General features: G+C 36.4%; 1 protein-coding gene across 6 annotated transcripts in view; it reads left to right on the top strand.

Moving 5' to 3' along the window:
- Positions 1–23,218, top strand: part of NKAIN2 (sodium/potassium transporting ATPase interacting 2) — an 850,734-nt gene that overhangs the window by 287,427 nt on the left and 540,089 nt on the right. The window contains exon 1 of one of the 6 annotated variants that reach the window (XM_031456255.2): positions 663–2,942. The exons of 4 other annotated variants lie outside the window; for them this stretch is intronic. In XM_031456255.2, the coding sequence (XP_031312115.1) occupies positions 2,754–2,942 (189 nt within the window). In that variant the 5' untranslated portion in view covers positions 663–2,753. Of the gene's footprint in view, positions 1–662; positions 2,943–23,218 lie in introns of those variants that run through there. One more of the 6 variants, XM_031456254.2, reaches the window with a different exon arrangement.

Here is a 23,218-nt window from a genome sequence, read left to right as displayed (position 1 = left end):
CTCATCCTAACTCAGGCTCTCACCCCAGAATCATATCCTGCAACTGCTCCACAGTCTCAATTCCAAACTTCCTAATCTCTGGTCACAGTATTATCTTTCCATCTTGTTTCCTCTGGTACTCTATCTCCAGAGTGCTTCAATTACACTGGGAATCTGATCCTATCAACTTTTCACTTATCTCATCTTTTTCTTGTCCTCACTTTGCAGCAAAGGTGCCATGGTTTCCTGGTCCATTCTATTTCCTACTTATTAAAAAACTTACTTGATTTTTTCTTGATTTTTCAAACTTCTACTATCTCTTTCCTCACCTTCTTATCTGGCCAACTTGGTTCTTGCTTCACTGAAAAGCTGAATCTGTCACAGACTTCCACAAGCTTTTGTCACCATATTTAAACACATATCTGTGATTACTCTCTATCCACTATTGATGAATTGCAGACTTCCGTATGAGCTCAAATGGAAGTCTTACTCCAAATGTCTACTAGAACCGATTTTTCCTGCTCAAGGATACTGTCCCAGCAAATTAATCATTACCTGGACCTCCAATACAATAGACAATGCAATACAATATATTTGTTCATGGGTTATTTTTCAAAAATCGCAATCATTTACCACTATGTGGAATGAAACAAATTCTGTGTTTTTAAGTTAGAAGAATATATGTTATCTACAGAAGATGATATTTGATTTTTTTTTTTTTTTTTGGTTTAGACTTTTTTTTTTAGCATCAGTGATGTGAGAGCTATTCAGAAATGGCTTCAGAGAGGTCATTCTTGATCTGGACATTTATGGACGGATAGACTTAGATATATGGAGAGAAAATCAAAGCAGCCACTCCAGGCAGGAGACACAGCATGAGCAAGTGTGCAGTGGTGTAATCATGAGCCAGTGAGCACGGTGTAATCAAGGGTCAAAAAGAAAGTCTGACGAACTAGAATAGAGGCTTCGTGAAAGAGCTCAGGAGAAATGATAGGAAAGGAAGCTTGAATCCTGCTTACTGATGGCCTTGACTTTCAGGATGAATTAACTACTAGATTATAGTAGAGCATCCACATGGAAATATCTTCTAGTGAATTTCGTATTTTTTGAGCTGAGATTGGGTAATAGTGTACACTTAGTTTCATGTCTCCTTCGGCTTTCTGCTTACCTTCCAAACTGAGTTCATGTGTCATATTGTAAGACTGCGGGAAAAGTCATTGGTGCTGGTTTGGTCGACAGTAAGGAGAAGCCTGGGCTTCTCCAAGTTCTCCTCACTCCTTCAGTGAGACACATGAGGGACAGACCTGGTCAGCAAAGCAGGCTTACCCAGGGAACAGGCTCAAAGCTTGAGTTCAGTTTACATTTCAGCCTACCTGGGCTTCAGGGTCCCAGGGGGAGACAGCCGGCCCCTGGAGAAGGGACTGGGCCCTGTAAGTGAGGAGGCTGATGGTTGCCATTTCATGTGATGACAGCATGAAGACCCGAGAGTAAGTTTTTTCCTAACCAACCAGGTCCCATACCTCACCCTCTCTGACTCCATCGTTAATATCCAAGTCTCACAACATAGAGCATCGGCGTCCAGTACAACTTCCTCTTATGATGGAAATATTCTGTAATATATGTGGATGTTGAATGCTTGAAATGAAATGCAACTGATGAACACAGTATTTTATTTTATTTAAATTTTAATCTAAATAGTCACTTGTGCCTATTCATTACTGAATATGGCAGAGCAACTAGAGAGCTAAACTCTAGCAAACTAAGTACATTAATGAGCACATATAATGTACCTGACCTAATCTAAGACCTTTACAGACACTAACTCATCTCATCTCCATAAGAATTCTAAGGAGTCAGCATTATTATTTTCCCCATAATAGAGAAGTGAGAACTGAGGCAGAGAGAGGGTTAGCACAGGAGGAAATGGCAAAGTCGGGATTTAAATCCCAGGCAGTGTATCCTCATAGTTCAAACAACTGTGTCTTTTCATCTTTCAATCCTAAGTTCATCTTGCTCTTCTTCATGTCTTACCCACATTCATTCATTCATTTGTGTACGGTATTACCATGTCTGTTTACCCATAAGTCAGTCCTCTTGAGGCTTTTTCTTTTCGTTTACCACTATCCCTAACACAGCACAAGCTCTCTTAATGTGTCAATCACGGACTAGCTCCCTGACCATTATATCACTCCTCCAAAGCAGTGCTTCTGAAACTGAAGTATGCACCAGAATCACATGGAATACAAGTGATTGTTTCTGACTCAGGAGGCCCAGGGGTGGGGCCTGAGAATTTGCACATTCAACAGATCTCCAGGTGAGGCTGATATTGCTCGACGGTCTGGTGACCACACTTGGGGACCCACTGCCCTAAACCATGTCCAGCTCTGCTGTCAGGCTAATTGACTTTACAATAGAATCGTTAATACCTTTAAAATTATTTTAGCTAAAGACGTGATCTTCCGTCATTATTTTTTTTTTGTCTTGTATGTTGCACTATGTGTAATCTCTTTTTGCCAAGAGACAAAAATCCAACTGAAAATAATGAGGAAAGGAAGGGAAAGAAGAAAGGAAATAAGGAGGGAGGGGAGATGGAAGAAGGAAGGGAAGGAACCAAGGAAAGTAAAGGGAAAGAAGAAATGTGATTCGTATTTATAGAACCGAAAGGCCAGATGTCGATCACATCAGACCCTCGAAGTTTCACCCAGAGATTGTCCCCTGGTACCACCAGGACAAATCTGGCAACAAAGAATAATATTTGAGGAAAATCAAATTAAATGTTCATGGTTGGAGTGTGTGCTTTTCCTCAGATCCCACCAATCCATTTTGTTTTACAGACACTCCTTTATACATTTATACCATCCCCCTGTCAGTTAAAGACTCTTCAGTTTGCAACTCCAGGTTTAGAACAACAAAAACTGGCATCACGATGGATCACTCCCCATCCAGCTTTTCCTTCCTCAAAGGTAGGCTGTCTTGACATGGTGATGATGCTGACCTTTGTGGGCTTCAAGCTTCCATGATTTCTGTCATGGTAATCTTAGTGAAAGGCGTATGGCGTTTCCCGGGTAGAACTAGCCAAGGTCCGCGATTAGGTCTGACTGGTGTAGCTCTAGCCGCATGGTCCTCTCTCTGACGAGGGGGGCTGGGGCTGGGGGAAGGGAGCAGACCCTAGAGGAAGAGTGTGGGGAATCTGGCTACCCAGAGTAAAACTAGGGTGCTGTTACCTGTGCAATGGGGACAGGACTCTGCACAAACAAATGTACCAGATATGTCCACGTCACAGGATATGAACCAGAACCATGTTTTAAAGTGTGATGTTGGTAATATTGTTCTTTTCCCCTGAAATACAGTGACTGTATATTTCATCAGATAAACCTATCCATTATTCATGGTATCTATCAAAGTCTCATCCATAAAAACCTGTTGTAACTACTGCCTGGAATTAATGTTTTTCCCTCCTTTACTGTGACATTCTATTTAAATATCTCATGTGTACCAGATATAAAAATAACTTTGTATCTAGATATTTTCTCTTTTTCTCCCAACATATTTCCAGGTATTTGTAAATAGGAACAGTTTTAATGCATTCCTACATACTGTAGGAATAAGTGAATTAAATGTTTGTGTTCATTTTCCATTCATTTTTTGTAGAATTTTGATTTCTAATATGTAGATCTAGGACCAAATATCACTCTTCTTGCTCATTTTCAGTCTCTTTGAATTACTACTTGAGTGCAATAATCACCTGTCTTGTAGAATGATTTTTACGAAAAGATTACGATTGCATATATAGAAATGTATAAAATATATTATCTGGAGAACAGGAAACAGTTTAATGTGTGTGTTTCAGGTGATGGTGGGTAGTAGAAACTGATACACGTGATCTTATCTGGGATGTGAAGTCAGGATGATTCCCAAAACACTGAACCAAGCTGCTTGTTTTGTGACAAGGGACTTGCATACCAGTACTTACCAGTGTCCTATTTAATTTTGGCGTGATGTCTGTCCAGGTCTTATTACGGTTTGCTTAAGACCATCAAAACTGATAAAGGCACAGTAAGAACTGTGCTAGTTATTAGTTTCCATGATTTTTAGGATATCTTAAAATTATGAACCAGATTTCCATTAACTTTACCTTCCATAAGAAACCCTTACCTGAATTACGTTTTAAAATTATGTCTCCCACCAAATCATATGTTGGTAAAAGAAGGAGCTATGTGAGATATGTATTTCTTACCTAAAACCTAGTTTATATCACTCAGTATCCTTTATGTGAGGATTCACATGATGTCACTTTTAGAAATAAACATAGCTGGAAACAAGTGGTCTTTCTGAAAAAACTGGTATAGATATTTAATTCAAAAAATAAAACTTTCCCATTACAATTGATTAAAAAAATTCAAAATTGAAATTCATGTATAAAGAAAATTATTAAATTACTGAGATTTATGCATAAAAATCTTACCTTTTATCTTTTTAACAACTATTTAGGGTCTTTTTGTAATTTTTTCTGAAAATTCTCTGGAATTGTTTACACCTCATTCTTCCTTAAATTGAAGGATGCAGAAGAGGGGAGAGCAGCTGTATTTGAGAGGAGCAGGGTATTTCTACTCCTTTCCCTCCCTCTTGGAAAATACAAGTTGCAGCCCCAAGTAAAGTTTATTAAAATCCAAATTTTATGGCCAGAACATGTCTGCTTAATTTTAAGATCTGTGTCTCATAAGATGGCACATTTTCAAAAGTTAAGATCTCATTAATTTCCATTTTATTCACTGGAAAACAGAATCCAGAAGAACATCAGCTGTAGGCTGCAGCCAACACTTCCTGGTTGATATCACAAGTAAAATTCATTGAAATAAGAAGTGGGAACTTCAGAAGGAAACTGGCAATACTGAAATTCTTTAATCTGAAACCAGTTATAACACAACATTAGGATGACGAAGCACAGCAAGGCATCACATGTTACTATTAGACATCAATCTTTGCCCTTGAGATCTTCCTTTTGAGTAGTCTAAAACGTTGCTATGGTTTCAAGAATAAGTTCTCTATTTTGGTACCAAGATTAATGCAAAATACCTAGTACGTAGGTTTCAAAGCTAACGATAGTTCTGTGAATGATTGAAAAGCATGAAGTCACGATACACATCATATTTATTCATCATTAGAAGAATTGTTGACAATTCTCTTAGTGTGAGGCAATTTGCTATCCATTATCAGATGCTGGTAAAAACATTAAAAAGACATGATTTATGCAGTAGGTTTTATGAGCTGTGTTATTGAGGTGTTGCCTGCCTTTTCAAGAACAATCCAAACAGTGTGCTTCCTTTTTCCCTCCACCAGTTCCTACCTAGTGCGGGTTAATGGACAGAACATTTGGGACCAACTGCCATCTTCTTCATTGACCAGCAGTGTGACTTGGGCCAGGACACTCTCTGGACTTTAATTAACTGGCCTCTAAAATGAGGCATTTGAGCCAGCTGACTATTAAATTCCTATCCAGATGCTCTGAAAAAAAAATGTTTATCTCTCTATTGTTTTTATTACCCAAATAGTGTACATTCATTCATTGTAGAAAATATTTTAAATTTCAAAAAGCAAAATTTGAACAAGGGAGGGGTATCTGCAGTTCCATTCTGCAATATAAAATGTTTTGATTCTATCATCATCCTTCTAGCTTGACCCCAGGCATCAATCAATTCTGTAATAATTTATTTCTGCAAACCAGAGACTCATCTCTTGTCATTAAAATATTTTAATAGTATGGGGATAAAATTATAGCAATTCAACGTGAGACCCTCAGCTTTTATAGTCTTTCCTACAGAGAATAGTAATTATTCAGTTAGGCCAAAACTCGTAGCGGCCTCTGCTGTGTGAGATGGTTCCCAGAGTTTGTACTGAGTTGACTGAGCAAGGGGTTATTGAATGTTGAGCCGCTAGGGAAGCTGTCCCTGGCATTTATCATTCAAAGATATCAAGAGGCTTTCACCTTTGTCTAATCAGAGATGGGAAAAAAAAAAACCAAGATATGACCTTAGTTTCCTGGGAAGAGTGAAGATTACCCATGCATATTTCAGGGGGATTTACAATAAAAAATATGTTTTGCTTTAAATGTCTTGGACTGTTAGTTTAAAATGTTTTAGGCAGTCGAACCCAAGCAAAACAAACAACCAATCTTCATAAATTTTTTCATTTTGTGGTGGATTTGAGTTTCACACAGTTATAAAAACTCAAGTATGGAAACGTAAAATACTGCCGGGAAGCTCAATTTGGCTGATGAGTCTGCCTTTCTACTCTACGCAGGGAAGCTTAATGTTGCCATTGATAGTAACTTAGTTGCTTCTGGTTTAAAACTCAGTCAATTTTGGGTTAACGTCATCAGATTTTATTCTATTTCCTTGCCCATTCTTTCCCCCTCCCCTGGGAACTTAGGGAGTTCAGGAGTGTTTTACTAAATAGTGTAGGTGTGGGAACTGGCATGCAATTGATTCTTAGTTATCTTTTTTTGTTGTTGTTGCCAGCTTTTTTTGAGGTGTGACTCATCTTATCAGATCAAAAATGGTTCCCTCGGTCCCTGTTGCATCTACTGCTGAAGAGCAGTTCCCACCCTGACATCCAGTTCTCAGGTCCATATGCACCATGTCTCCTTGGACCCAACCTAAGTGTCTCTTCAGATAATGTTGGTCTGTCAACCACTGCACAACTCTCCTGATGTCTCAAAATTCTCAGCCTTTCTCCCTATAATATGTTGGCTTGTACAGGACTTAGTGAGGCTACGTTCAGCCTCTATCTAGGCACTTTCCTCAGATAATGATTTTTCACCACGTAGGTGCCATGTAAGTTGCAAATTCTCTGTAAGACTTGCAGTATCTCACACAGTATCCTGGACAACTCTTCTTCTCTGGGATTACACCCAAACTTATTGAGATATGTATTGGAGTTTCAGTACTCTTGCCTAACCTTCATATTGGATTTCTACAGTGGGAAGGGCTCTGGGACCCACCACCAGAAATCTTCTAGATCCTGTAACATCACTATTTTTTCTACGCATTGCTGAAATTTTTTTCACCTTTTGATGAGAGAATATCTCTTAGATAATCATAAATTACTTTCCATCCTATGTTTTAGCTGTGATTACTATATTTTAAGTCTTACAGGACTCAGAAATGAAACAAAAACAACTTTTTTCTCTCAAGTTATTTTCTGATACAGACAACCATGACATTCAAGAATGTTTGTTGCTTCTAAATACTTTCCCACATCCTTTAAAGAATGGAAAAGCTCAGAACATAATGATTGTTCTTATTTTATCACCTCTTCCTGAATGTAGTATATTTATTAAAAGAAGATGAGGAAAGGGGAAAAGTAACTGAAGAAAACACACAATTGGATATCAAAATGTTACGCTGCTAAAGTTCAACTTGTATATTCAATGAGTGTTTGAAATATATTTGTTTTAATTTTATTTTAAAAAATAATTTAAATTTTATGATTTTTATTTTTAAGAATGGAGAGTCAGTTTATTATGTTGTGCCTAAAGGAAGGAAAACAATACTTGGCTCACCCATTAGGGGACATCTATATTCTAACCATAGCAAACCCTATCATTTATAGAGTGTTTATTCTTTTCTCAGTTGCTATTTTTGCATTTTATAAGCATTATCACAAAAATAAATAAATAAAATATTTTTCTCTTCCATTTTCTGACTGAAAAATTTTGCTTAAAGAAGATGGAGTTAGCTAAGGTGAATCAACAAATAAATAAGAAAACAAGGATCCAAATCCAGGTCTCTTAACTCCAAAATCCATGTACTTAACAATTATGCTGTATTCCAAGAAGATGACTCAATCTCCTAAATCTTATTATATGCTTTCCACAAATCTTAGGAGAAGCAACAACACCTTACATCTTTAAAATCTCCGTAGCACTTTTCAAAGACCCAAGCACAGTAGTAAATATAAATGTTTGAAAGTTTTTAAGTTTAAAAAAAAAAAAACCACTCATGATTAAAATAAACTCTTCAGTTAAATAAATATACTCAAATCTACATAGATGAATCTCACAAAAAAGAATATTAAGCAAAAATACAAATAAAAATACGTTCCAATTCACTTCAAAAATTTCAAAGTGGGCAAAACTAAACATATTATTTAGGAATACATAAGTGAAAAGCATCAAGGCAAGTAAGGAAACTATTATAAAATTCAGGACTATGCTCTGGAGAAAAGAAAGAAATGTGACTGGGGAGAGGGTGAGGAGAATTCAAAGGTAATATTAATATTCCAGCTCTTCAGTTGGATAATGGTTACAGTGGCATTAGATTTATTTTTGTCCTTTGAGTGCCTAATCTGTATTACATCTGTTCCTTTTTATGAATGATCTATTTCATAATGAAAAGTACCATTGCCACCCAATTATTTGTCTACTGGAAATACTTTTCAAGACTTTGTAGGATGGTCATAGCATTTGAGATGCTCTGGCTGTGCTTTAAATTGGGGTTCCTCAGTCTCAGTACTGTTGGTATTTTGGGCTGGAGTTTTTGTTATTGTGGGAAGGTATGCTATGCATTGTAGTACATACGGTTTGCGGTACCTTTACCCACAAGATGCCCATAGGGCCCCCTTCCTGAGTTTTGAAAACCAAAAATGTCTTCCAGTATTGCTAAATGTGCCTTGGTGTGGGTGGATTTGGGGGGCAAATTTCCCCCTGGTTGGTGACACTGCTTTGAAGTCTTGTCTTCCCCAGTAATACTTGTGTTTTTCACTGGCTTCAGTACATTTGTACTGCACTTGTCACACTCTTCATTATGTGGTCGTTACTTATTAGCGCCGGATGGAACATGCTGGGGATTTGGAGAAAACATTCCGGCTAACCTTTTCCAGCACATTGTGTATTCTTTCAGGATACACTGAGGTGTGACATTTGGATCCATCATGATGAGTGGTCAGGTCATCCTCACTAACCTGAGAACAGTCAACAACAGCAGTTATTGCACCTTTGTGTGGCTGCAGGTTTACTTTTGACCTGTGGTGGTGAAGGGTCAATTCTAGAGAACAAGCTGTACCACACATGAGCAAGTTGCAAATACAGAAGTGAAAGCAAAAAAAATCAACGCAGAATAATGATAAGATTCAGTTTCTGCACAGAACAGAGGAGATAAAAGGACTAAAATAAATGCTCAGATGAAAGGTTTGCTTCTCCCATAAGAGTTTCAAAAGAACCTTGAGAGTTGATTACACAACCTTATATATTTTGAGATTTAATTAGGTAATGTCTAGGAAAAAAAAGAAAAACAACTGAGCTCCTCAGAGAAAGATGCTATCAAAGTGACTTTTTTATTGACTGTGGTAATTTTGAAACATCTTCAGCTGACGCGTGTTTGCCGTTGAAGCTTGTTCATTTTGCCTCCACAAGCTAGTTCTTTAATCCTTCAGTTTAATTGGCCATTACTTGCACTAGTAAAACTATCAGCACGAAGATATTTTGAAGTAATAGAATACTTAAATTTCAGTTGTTTCTTTTTTCATATAAAGGACCATGAATATTTACATGTATAAAGTCCCCTCCCACCTCAGCATAGAAGCACATAGGCCTACAGTACCCTCTGGGCATAGCTTTTCTCCCCTCTGTAGTTTCTATTGCAATTCCCCCATATATTAATTATGGTTACAATATTTGATATAACTATTCTATAATCATTCATTTTCAGTTTTTAATTTCTGCTCTCTAGGTGTCCTGCCTAAATGTATTTGAATAAAGGCCTTTATTTGTTCATCCATTTAAGTCCTTTAAACATTCAGGAAACCTCTATGAGGCATCTACTTTCTATAAGGAATTATGAGATTCCCTGCATCTTCATTAACACTATATTATGAAATTTTAATAATTGCAAATTGGTAGGTAAACATTTCTCATTGTTATCTAGACATATATTTAGTAGTATATGAGTCTGACCTTTTTAAATACATTTCTAAGTGTCACCTGTAATTATTTTTCTGTGAAATCTCTATTCTTGTCCTCTGTCCATATTTTTCTTGGATTAATGGCATTAATCGACTGAAACTATTTGTATGTTACTGAAGTTAACCCTTTGGCAGGTGTTTCTTTTGCTTGGGAAAAATAATAATTACTAATTTACTCCTCACAACAACACTATCAAGAAATTATCCTCATCCTATTAAAAAAGAGGAACCTGAGTGTTAACCTACATATGCTGCTATTAACAAAGGAAATCTGTTTAGAATCTAACACTTGGATAGGACAGTGAAATCCATAGTAATACATATGTCGACTTTTACTTTCTCAAGTGTATTATTTTTTACTTCTGAATTTGGAAAACAATATCACGTTGTGAAACATGAATTTATTTTTGCAAGTCAAATTAAAGGTGATTTGTATCTCAGAGTACTTTTCCATAGATTTTTTGTGTTTAGATTTCTTCTCGTGGCCTTTGTATTCTAGAATAAGTAAAGAATAATTTGGCTGTTAAGGTAATGTAAATAAAGAAATCATAGTGAGAACCAATCTGTTAGAAAATGAGGAATAAAATCTATCACTTAACCAGCATAATTTCTCTAATGGAAACTTCATAGCATCTCTAACAGAAGATTGATTATCCATGTACATTTGGCAGGGTTGTAGCAGGACAGAAGGAGGGAGGAAGACTAACATTTATTATAACTAGCCAAAAGTTGCAAAATTAATATACATTCTTTCAATATTAACATGAACCCATTTTACCTGATTTTTAATTCCTTTATTGAGGTATAACTTACATAGAGGACTGAACACAAGTCAGAGGTTTACTACTGATCAATTTTTACCTGTGCATATGCCCGTATAACAACTCCCCACATCAAGAGTCACAACTCTTTCAGACTCCTCCTTCACATTCCCATATAAATTTCTAATGGACAATTGGATTATTTCCTATAAGGGGGCTATGATGCCGGGACATATGCAGTGATTTATGATGGATGTCTATGTAGTGTAATTGCTGAGTCATAGGGGTAAGTAGATAATGCCAAACAATTTCCCAAAGCACACTCTCAGCAGCAAAGTATGAGATATCTATTTGCAATGCATTCTTTTATTTTTATTTTTATGTTTTTAAAGGTTGTCTTTTTTGTTTGTTTTCTGTTATCACACTATATTTTTAATTTTCATTTCCCCAGTGACTTACGATGTAAGCACTTTTTAATCATTCTGAATATTTCATGAAGTATTTGATTAAGATTTGCTAACTTTTAAAAATATGATTGACTGCCTATATATTGATTTGTAGAAATGTTTAAATACATTTATGTATGTGAGATATGAGTCTTTTATGTAGTGTTTACTATACAGTTGCCTTTTTACATGATACCTCTTAGATAACAGACATTCTTAATTTTAATGCAGTCCAATGAATCATCTTTTTATGGTTCATATTATATATGTTCTGTTTATGAGATTCTTGTTTACCCAAGACCATGAAGATATTTCCCTATAGTTTATTTTTTCCAGAGAATGTATTATTAACTTAATCTTTCACATTTCGGTTTGTGATCTATCTCACATTATTTGTGTGTGTGTGTGTGTGTGTGTGTATTTGTGTATGTGTATGTGTGGTTCGAGGCAGAGTTTTTTTTCCCAGATACCCAATTGATTCAACAACTTATGTTGAAAAGACCCTTTGTCACTGAATTGCTATGACCCTTTTGTTGTAATTATAAGTGACTGTGAATGTAAAGGTCAACTTCCAGCCTCTCTGTCCTGCTCCAGTGGTCTAGCTGTTAATCCTTGCCCCACCACCACATGATGTAGTTAATATAGCTTCCCAGTAAGTCTTGAAATCTGGTGACGTAAGTCCTGCACTTTGTATGCCTCTTCAGAGATTGCAGTGGAACTCTAGATACTTTGAATTGCCACATTGATTTTAGAATTAGATCTTCAATTTCCACAATAACAAGAACTGTAGCTATCATAACAACAACTGACATTTTGATTGGGGCTGCACTGAATTTACAGACCAAGTTAAGAGATAATTAACTTCTTAACATTACTGAGTATCCCAATTCATGAACGTGGTATGCCTCTATTTTTTTAAGTCGTCTGTAATTTCTTTCAGCTAGCATTTTGTAATTTTCATTTTTGTAGTCTTATAATATTTCATTACATTTGTTCCCCAAGTATTTGACACTTGTGGTATGTTTTATTTTGGTATTTTTCCTTAATTTCCCAAGAATTTGTTTCTGGAGCATAGGTGTAGATAGGTATAGTCATTATTTTTGTACTTCAACCTTGTTTCTAGTGACCTTATTAAATTCACTTAGTTCTAATTGTTTATAGATTCTTTTGCAAATAAAATCAGTTTTGCTTCTTTTTTCAGGTCCTTGTGTTTTTTTCTTATTACACTGGTTAGAACCTGCAGCATAATGTTAAGAAGTTGTGGCAATAGTGTGCCTTCTTGTCTTGTTTCCAACCTCAGGGGAAAAGCATTCAATATTTCACCATTAAATATGATGTTATCTATAAATGTTTTTGTAGATACACTCTATTGTATTGAAGAAGTTTCCCTTCATTGATTTGGTAAGTTATCTTGATTGATAATTTGGAAATCGCATTGTTAACTGAAAAGATTATCAGACAGATAATAATATACAAATAATAAAATCTGTCAAATAACAATGTACAAAAATAGAAGCATTCTGTTGTAAACTCACATAAAAGTAAATGTTTCCAAAGATGTGTGAGAAGGTTTTGGTTATATGGGTATTAATTGGGAGAGATTCATCGATATGTGACTTTTAATTCAAACTGTAAATAATTTATATACAGTATCTTATCACGATGCAGGCAAGCAAAAAGTGGAAACTGCATGATGAGTTCTGGCATTTCAGAACTGCTGATTATTCTAGACTAGAAGCCATTTGAATTTCAGCCACAAGGATGTGACACATTTTTGAAAATATGGACTTAGTTTTTGTTTTTGCTTTATCTGTCATGGCTATCCTCACATCTAGCAGGGTGCCCAGAAGATTGCTCAAGAAATGTTTAGTGAATGATAGAATGAACAGATGGATAAGGAGATGCTTAGAATTTATGTTTGGAAAGATCGAGAAATGTCAATAATGAGAGTCTCATTCTAGATCAATGATAAAAGTGTATACATACAATGTATGTTGTCTTTTTTGCTACGTTGTGTCAGAGAGGCAATTGTGATATGATTTAGCAATTACGTGATATGGAGATAAATGGAAAAAACAATTTGAAGGAAAATAAAAAGCAGACTATGCTATGACTTCTGAACAGTTTGGGGAACTGACATGTGAGGATAACAGAAGGAGATAATGTATAGTGATTGGAGGATTCTTAAATCTGCTACTTTCAAGTGTACAAGGACATGGGCGCTAATGAAAAGATGAAATGGCATGAACTCATTCCATGTTACCCTATATACCTTTAGTTTTAAATTGCACCTTAAAGTCCTTTGAACAAGGCTCTAGTAACAATGAGACACTCAGAAATGCGAATGTTGGGAAGGCAGGGAAAGAAAGAAAAAAGGGATAGCAGTCCTGTTTTTCTTAAACTTTGATCTGATGATGCAGCAGAGTGAATGGAGGTTGAGTTGCTTTTGAAAAGGAGTAAAAGGCTGTTTTTGACAACAAGTGCATTGTGAGCTGGGGGCTTCTATTTGGGAGAAATATTTAATTTTAGAAATGTAGAAGGATTAGGCTAGGCACTGGAGAAGAGGAGGCAGATCACTGGATACTGATGGATGATGAAGGTGTAAGGGAGAGCAATAAAGGGAATGGACTTCATGTTTCTTTCTAATTTATGCAGCTTTTCCCAGAGCAGAGGAGGCAGGATGTAGGGTTGGTATCCATGATTTGTGCGGGCATCAATATTTACTGAACTGAACACCTTCCCTGCACCAGAAACTGCTCGAAGTACCAGGATTTCAGCAGTGAGGAAAACACACAAGCTCTGTCATTCTAGGGAAAGGAGAGAAAATAAGCAATCCAAGATAAATACATGAGCAAGATCATCTCTGAGTGAAAAATGTTGTAACAAAATTAAGAGGGTGATGCCGTAGAGACTGACAGCTAAGGACTTCTTTAGCTTGGGTACTCAGGGGACTCTCTTCTGAAGATGTGACCTTTACGATGGAAGGTGAGTAGTCAACAATATAGGGAGCCGTCCGAAGAGCGTGCCAGGCAAAAACAATAGCAAGTTAAAGAGCACTAAGGCATTGTTTAGGGACCAGAGAAATCCAGTGTATCTGGCAAAACGTAAAGTCAGCGAAGTAGCATGGCTGGGATTTGCAGGATACAGGCAGATCCCATAGGGCGCTGTAGACCATCGGAGAGAGTTGGGATCCAGCTCTTAAATCAAAGAGACAATTATTGGAAGGCTCTAATCAAAAAAGTGAAGTCATTCCAGTTTACATTTTAAAAGATCATCGGACTGCTTTGTGGAGAATGCAAAAGTGGAAGTGGGGAACTTAGGCAGTCAGAGTAGTGCACGTGAGAAATAAGGATGGATTTTGACTAAAGCAGTAACGGAAAACATGCAGAATTTCCTGGGATGTATATTAATCAGCAAATAGGAACTGAGCTGTCTGTCAGGTAGCATGGGAGGTGTTTCCAAAAAGAAAAAAATAAGTAAGCATGCATGTATTTTTTTCATGGAGGGGTGTGTGTGTGTGTGTGTGTCTGTCTGTCTCCCTGAGCCCAGTGTGTTTCTTCCTTTTTATGAATCACAACTATACCTACTATATACAGATAATTTGATCGTATATTAAGGGTTTTTAAAAGCTATTTAAGAAAGTTAAACAACTAGCTTTTACTTTGCTTTTTCATTTTTCGTGTGTGATACATTTTTTGTCTGTCATTTTTCATAAATAAAAGAAGTAACCCTATAAGTAGTAAGACTAAAATTGTTTTTTGAGTGAAGTTTTTACCCCAACCTAGGGAGCCGTTGTTGAAACTGAAAACCTCGTTCTCTCAGAACTGACGTGTTGGTGAAGGGCCAAGCTGTCCTAACTGGGTGGATCTACTGAGTGTTCTCCCTTTTGTGTCTTGTTTCTCCATTTTTGATCATGTATATATGCTTTTCAAACTCTCCCACTCATGGCTGTAATATGCAGCCTCTTGAGGGTTTTTTTTAAAATTTATTTTGTTTTTATATTGATTCATTAATGTGAATGGAAATTAAACTAACGGGGGTATGGGAGATTGTTTCATTTCTTTTTAAGTTGTGATTTCCTTCTGGTAGTTGCTTTTTTTTTTTAATGAATGCATACAACCTGCTTACCATTGTAAAGTGGGATAAGCACAGAGAACAAATTTAGCTGGAGATGGAAGTGATCCATTTGTGTCCACATTTACTCAACCTGCCCACATTTGTCGTTTTGTGCCACAGTTTACGTATCAGAGTTCCTGCGTGGAATCCAGGGCGAAGAATCTGTCTAACTCGTTTTCCCACTTGTATTAGTTTGCTAGGGCTTCCATTACAGATTCTGAAGCCTGAGTGGTGTAAACCACAGAGACTTGCTTTCTAACAAGTCTGGAGGCTACACTGCCAAGGTTCCGGCAGGCTTGGTTTCCTCTGAAACTCGCTCCTTGGCAAGCAGCCGGCTACTGCTTTGCTGCCTCTTCCCTGGCCTTAGTTCCCGGGGCACAGGTGTCTCTGGTGTCTCTCTGAGTGCTCCCATCTCCTCTTTCTGTAAAGGCATGAGTCAGCTTGGATTAGGCCCCTCTATAACAGCCTTATTTAATTTAATCACCTCTTTCAAGGCCCTATATTTAAATATAGTTGCGTTCCAAGAGATGGGCGTTAGAGCTTTAACAGATGCATTTGGGGAGAGATACAATTTAGCCCATAATCCCACTGAAAAATGGAATGAAACAAGTTAAAATTGTAAAATCTCTAAAGTTCTGGCGTGAGGAGGGTGATGTCAGGCACCTTCACTGGTGACATGCAGTATTTTCTCCTCTCCCTGTCCAGATACAGAGCAGCTGGGGGGTTAACCCCAAGACCAGCCCACCTGACATTTAAATCTCTTTGACTAAGGAAGACCATACAATATCCATCTTGTTGGACAAAACACAACTTAACTTCATTGAGCATTTATAGTCCGGTACCCTTTCCTACTTGGCAAATCCTCACATTGCATAGAACTTGTCCATCAGATACAACTTTAATAGCTGTTATAATAAGTACCCAACCCTGTGTTTCAAAGAAGCATATGCTTTGGGGGTCACAGAGGCCTGAGTTTATATCCCAGCTGTACCACTTACTTGATCTTCAGCATCAGTTTGCTCATCTGTGAAGTAGGTTTGTCTGTATGCACCTCATAGGGTTTTGATGGGGAGTAACTGAGATGACACAGATGTCAATCCTGGTGCACATATGTATGCTGCACAGATTTTAGGGCAATTAGGATGCAAGGCTATAGCAGACTGCTATCTTTTACTCAATCACTCACTTCTAATTCAGTTTCCCTTGTGGGTGTTTCCATAATTTGTTTATCATTAAACTTAACAATAATATGAAAGGACTTTACGTTTTTGCCACAAGGTATAGCCAGATTCAAAGTAACAGAGGCCTTCAGAATTTTGTGTTAGGTTTGTCATAATTCCAGTGTATACAGACAGTGGTGGATGAACATCTTTATGTATTAATCATTTATTGTCCTACCTGAAGGAAAATTTTATTTCATTGTGACAGGATGTGGTAAAACCACTCAGGGACACTCAAACCCGAAACAACTAATATTTATCATAGTGGCTTATATTGTGCATTGTTCTTGCCAGTTCTTAGCAATGCCTGCCCTTGGAGAGTTGTGTGTATTTGGCGAGAGAAAGGGGTGGAAGAAACTGGGTCATGTCCAATGTGGCTGGTGAACTCACCTGCTGGTCTCAGAGCCATGGAATCAGCAAAATTGAGGAACTAAGAAACAGGATTTGAAGTGGCCTCAGAAACCCAAAAGCAAGAGGCTGTATTTACCACAAATTATACTTACTTAGGTATGTCCAATCGCAAACTGTGCCTATGGAAGAAAAATATAGATAAGCCTGACCTTGTGATACAGCTGACCAGACGGGGAAGCTGCAAGTATTAAACCAAGGGCTTGATGATGGGGGGAGAGCGTTCGGTGTTCCTCAGCCAGCCAGTGTTCGCCTTCCCCTTTTCTCTCTTACTACTTCTTTCTGAAGCCATCAGGGAACTTGGGACTTGGTAAGGATGCTGATTCTAACTAAGCAATGAGGCTCATTTAGCAGGGGGAGGGGGAGGGCCATAAACACTAGATTGCATGTCCCGTCAGAGCGCGATCAGGAAAAGTCTTCCTTCAAGATAATATACCTAGTGGGAAATCCATTCAGTTGAGCGAGGTGATCTGCAGCAGAAAAGGGACAGCGCTGTAGGGTAGGAAAAATAACCCCGCACTTCATCTACACAGCAGTCTCTTCTCTTTTACACTAAACGCTAAGAGCCCCGATCTATTTTCAGTGCCACTCTCACACTCAAGCCAAGGCCCGATCGCTCCCAAGTGCACTTGCTGTATTACAAGCTATCAAGAGGGTACAAGAGTAATTCCACCAGTAAAATATATTTAGGTTTTCTTTTGGAACAGCTGTATTTGGTCATAATGCTATTTCTCACATTAAAAATTGTCATCATTACATGTTACATACTGTATGTATGCATATATAGTAAATCGGGCCTCTGAATACATTTCTAATTTACATACAGATGTTTATATTTAAAGCCAATGTTTTTGCATATATACAAGTCCACTAGAATAACTATAACTGTTGTTGATTAATTAGAATAAAGGATACCAATGTTACTGTGTTGATTCTAAACTACCAAATCTAGAAATTTCAGATTCAAGAGAAGGGTAATTTATGTATGTCTAGCGTGTATTATGCATGTTTTCATAGGGGTTTTGGGAATATCTGAAATTTCAAATGTATAATCAAACTACAATGAAATGTTAGTTTTATCTGTCAGGTATCTGCTTTCCCACAGGACTTTCACATGAACAGATAGAAACTCCTTTTGTTTTTTCCCCCCAAAGTTTGTTATTGAAGCATAGTTGATTTACAGTGTTATGGCAAAGTGATTCAGTTATACATATACATACATACATATATATATATATATTTTTTTTCTTTTCAGATTCTTTTTCATTATATGTTATTACAAGAAATTGAATATAGTTCCCTGGGCTATACAGTAGGTCCGAAACTCCTTTTTGTGTGAATTTCAAGGTCCAATTATTCTCTGGTAAAAGTCACTCAGCAGGGATTTCTTAGATATAAAATTTCTTTATATTGATTATTAATTAAACTCTTTTTATTCACGGTTTTACTGACACTAAATGGAATTATCTTTGAAAGGACTGCTGAGAGTTGTTCCTATGTTATTAAGTTGCAGATTATTACATTGATAGAAAATGAATCCAAAAGTGAGCTGACTTTATCTTTTAAAATTTCTGCTATTTTAATAATATTTTAAATATATTTTAATGATAATACTCATGCCATTGGGAATAACAATGACTCTAAGGTTTTCCCTTCATAAATTGAAACCTAAAGTTTATATATTGAAATATTGAAAAAAGTTTATATATTGAAATATTGAAAAAAAAATCATGCCCAGGACATGTTTTTTAGGAACACCAACTTTCAGAACATGTCTAAGAGATTTAAATTTTAAGATTCTTTGAAGTTTAATAGGGACTCCAAGATTGTTGGGATAGCCTTAGAAAATAAAAATTATATTTCAAATTTCTTTTGGGGAGAGGTCAGAGAGATCTGATGTTAAATCTCAGTGGTACCAGTTACTTGATTTCAGGCAGGTCAGATGATTCTTTAAGTGACACTATCCCTGGTGACGTACTGATATTAGCATGAACCTCATCCGGTTATGTGGGGATTAGCTGAAATGACATGTATAAAGTACCGACACACGTAGTAAGCACATCGTAGGAGTAACAGCAGTTAGAGTGGGCTGGTGGAGGGCTGCTATCTTGTCTCTGATCTGTCATCCACTTATAATCCAATTTCCTTTGGATCTTTCTATTTTTGTGACATCAAGAAATAGACACTCACCAAAAGAGATAGTGTTAAACATGAATGGATGAAGGGTTTTTGTTATTATTGTTTTTACCCTATGGAAGGGAAAAAAATGGTACAGATAAGGTATCAATATAGAGGAGTTGAACTATGTACATGTATAACAGAAAAAGGAGTAGAAATTATGCTGGGTGCCAGCTATAACATCTCACTTTTCCACAACTGTTCAGGTATTCAATTTCCAGAATGTTTATAACACTTGGAAATATAGACTTACTATTTCTAAGTTGGGTAGTTGATGAACATTGATCACAAACTCAAGGTTGCCATGGGCCACAGGTCACGTAAAGATGAGAAGTCCTGCTGGAAGAAGTCATAGGGAGTGAAGGCTAACTGGAAGGCTGGCCATCGTCTGTGGCCTGCCAGTTTATACCGTGGAGTGGCATTTAGGGATATGTAGTACCTTTTCTTACCAATCTTTTTTTTTAACATTTTTTTATTGAATAATAGTCATTTTACAATGTTGTGTCAAATTCCAGTGTAGAGCACAATTTTTCAGTTATACATGAACATACATATATTCATTGTCACATTTTTTTTTTTCGGTGTGAGCTACCACAAGATCTTGTATATATTTCCCTGTGCTGTACAGTATAATCTTGTTTATGTATTCTACATTTTGAAATCCCAGTCTATCCCTTCCCCCTCCCCAGCCCCTTGGCAACCACAAGTTTGTATTCTATGTCTATGTTTAAACAGTTAATATGGTAATACTTCCCCAGATATGAAATCCTTTTAGGCAAAGTTCTGATGCATATGAATTTATTATTTAAATAGGAATGTTCTTAAATCTAGTAGAAATAAATTTTGCTGTCCAAGGCTGTGTTGCAGTTGCATGCTGTGTAGCTTGCAGTAGCCTGGATTTCTGACTCTACCCTTGTCACACAGTTGCTTCCTAAAATGTTGATCACATTTATACATCAAACAAAGTATGCTGTCTTCGATCTTTACGCTATTAATATTGGAACACAAGTTGATGCTTGAATCACCTATGCATTAATACAACATACTTATTAATCTGTGTGAATTAGAGTAATTAGAAATTTGATTCCTAAATATATTTTAAAAACACAAGCAAGTGATTTTTTTTTTTCCTCCTTGAGGAAAGAAGTGAGTGTACTGTAATTAGAAGCTAAGCTAAAATAAAAGTTTCTGGTAAATATGCTCAAAGTACAGGAGATAGTGCTACTTGATACTTGTTTGTGAATCTACAATGTGTCCATAAGAAATGTTTTAAAGAGTTAAGATCAGCCTTTGTCAGCCTTTGCTAAAGGCTGACAAGAACATCTCATTTATGTTCTTTTTATGTACTACACTATATTTTTATTGTAACATTAAAAATGCAAGAATTTTCACAACTTTACTCCTAACTAGGATCCTCCAAAAATTTCTCATATAATTCAGTTTTTAAACAGCAAAATATCCTAACACAAGAACTTTTCATATTTATAACCCATGTAAATGGTAAGACATCTCATTGGCTTACAGAAGTCTTTCATATCCTTTTTTTAGTTAATCTCATAAAGCTGTGTTCTATAATTTTACCGTTATATCTAGTGCATTTTCTTTGAGGATTCATTTCATTGAAGAAACTTGGTGATATTGAAGGTAAATCTTAAAAGGAGAAACAACAGCAGTTAAAGGAATGAAAAGTAGAACCTGTGAGTGAAGATTAAAGGAAAACGGGGTCATTTAGTTTGGAGAGAGGTAAAAATGGTCTTCAGTTATGGGGCAGCTTTAATACTGAAGAGAAAGAACAGTCTCCATTTACGCAAATGATGAATTAAGATATAATGAACCGGAAATTGAAGGGAGACATATGAATGATCAGGCTGCTATAAACAAACTTGAGGTCATTTAGTGTAAATGAACTGAATCCTTAATCCTACTTCTTTGACTCAGTCACAATGGGTAGTATTTGGATTTTTTTTTTTATCCCTTTCAACCTGTACAAAAACATGTATGTAAAAAGTTTCATACATTGTAGAGGGGCTTTGTGAGGACTCTTCAGTAGAGACAATTGTAGAAAAGATTTTAACAGACACCTTAGCGCACTTACTTCAGTACCTCAAATGGACTTCTCAGGTCACCTCTCGGTATGCATTTATATTATGGCATGAAAATCAGAAAACCTGGGGTAAAATAGTGTATGTGTTGAGGCACCCCAGGGCACCCCAGGGAACTCACAGGAACACCCAGTATTTTATTTAATTTTCAAGAGGGATAGCGATACTAGACATCTGTGAGACCCCACAGAGACTACCATCACCAGATAGTCCAGATTTAACGTTAGAACTCAGTAACTCCTTTTGATGATCCCATGGTTTGGAGAAGCTAGGTCTTCAGTCATTCCTGTGCTAAAACAAAACAAGCATCATGGGGAAATCAGTGTGGAAAAAGGTGTAAGGCTGATGGTGTCAAATCTGATTTCAAGGTTTAAGAAGTTGCACAGCTCCTAACGGGCACACATATATTACTAATTGTGACTATTTATGAACAAAGTAAACATACTGTTTTCTCTTTCCTTCGTGTGCATTAGTTTTTCAAATGGCTGCTAAGGGTTAGCTCATAATTACTTATAATGTTAAGTTGTTTGGACTTTAATTATTAAACTGAATTGTTAGATTTTTGTGTTTTTTTTTTAATTTATGAGGTGCTGTGAAAAAAATTACAAATCACAAAGGTCACTGTGAAACCAGAACATTGAGAAAATTTATTGTCATTTAAATTTGTTTTTGTTTTATAAGTACAGTGTACACCTCAAATTCTTCATAATTTGCCTACAATGATAAAAGTATGGGTTGAACTCAATTATCATACATTTGTGACAGAATGTGAGATTTAAGGCCGCAACTTAATTGTTCCCTTCAGTGACCTCCATGGTCAGGAGGTGCTCTTTCTGATATTGTGGCGTTTTGAAGGTTTTTCTTATTAATTATCATTGTTTTGCAAAGTCTAGATTCCTTTATTACTTCTTTAAGGCAGGAATTTCACAAATGAATAATACTTTAGAGGTAGCCTGTGTCCTGTTTCCATAGCTCTTGTCTCTATGGTACAAGCAAAAAGCATCTATTGAGACCTTATAAAAATTTTAAACAGTTTGAAATTTAAAAAATGCTTTTAGGTATATCAAGAAACTTTATTTTAAATAACAGGTTTTTGGGTTTTTTTTTTCAAATTAGAGATGGAATGTCCCTAGAGGGAAAACTAGAATCACTAATTATATGTTTAATAAAACATTGCTAATAGGCAGGAATATTCAATTCTGAATTAAAACTTACAGTAGTGAGAACATTTGAAAGGATGTAATTCTACAGTTTATTCAATTTGCTCTTTTGTTACATATTCCCAATATGCTGGGGTGTTTGAAAATGATAAGTTAGTAAAGTGTAGCCTCCAACTCTCAAAGTCATTTCATGTGTTTTGACTTCAATGATGCATTGCAGATTCATTTATTTTATTTAATCAGTTGGCCTCCGGAATTTGAGTCCTGAAGTATTGCAGGGTAAAATTTATCAAAGTATGTGTGACCATAGAGACGGACTCCCAACCATTTCCTTCTCTTTTGAGAATCCCAGTGCCACGTGGTGCTCACAGAAAAATCAGGCGTTTATCCTGCCTCAAAGCCAAATTACTTGCTGTTACATTTGAATCAGAGGTGAAGAGTTTGAAGTGAAATGTAATTAGTATATGTTCTGTCTTATGATATTTTTGCAAATCATGCCGCTTGAACATTTAAATTTTTTAATGATAACGAATAAGATTATATTATATCATTGTCAGTTTGAGTTACTGTTGCCATGTATGCTGGCTGTAATTCTCTGTAAAGCCTGTTAGGGTAACTGGGGGACTAATTACCTGAAATAGGTCACATGCAGCTGACTAGTACAGATGCTGTCAGAGTTATCATATTTTAAACTCCTAAAAATGGTTTGGCATTGTGGGTGTTGAGACTGCAATAGAATCATTTTATCTCTCATTTATCTTAGCTTAAATCATGGTTAAGAATTATATAACAGTGCAGTAGGAATACTGTTGTGTGTATACTGAATTTTAAAGGGAACTTTTTTTGGCTGTATAAGGAATATTAAAAACAGTTAAAATTACAGTTACC

The sequence above is a fragment of the Camelus dromedarius genome, chromosome 6 (assembly GCF_036321535.1).
Source record: "Camelus dromedarius isolate mCamDro1 chromosome 6, mCamDro1.pat, whole genome shotgun sequence".
In the NCBI taxonomy this organism is placed as follows: Eukaryota; Metazoa; Chordata; class Mammalia; order Artiodactyla; family Camelidae; genus Camelus; species Camelus dromedarius.
Note: the sequence above shows the minus strand (reverse complement) of the source record. Positions and strands in the feature narration are given on the sequence as shown.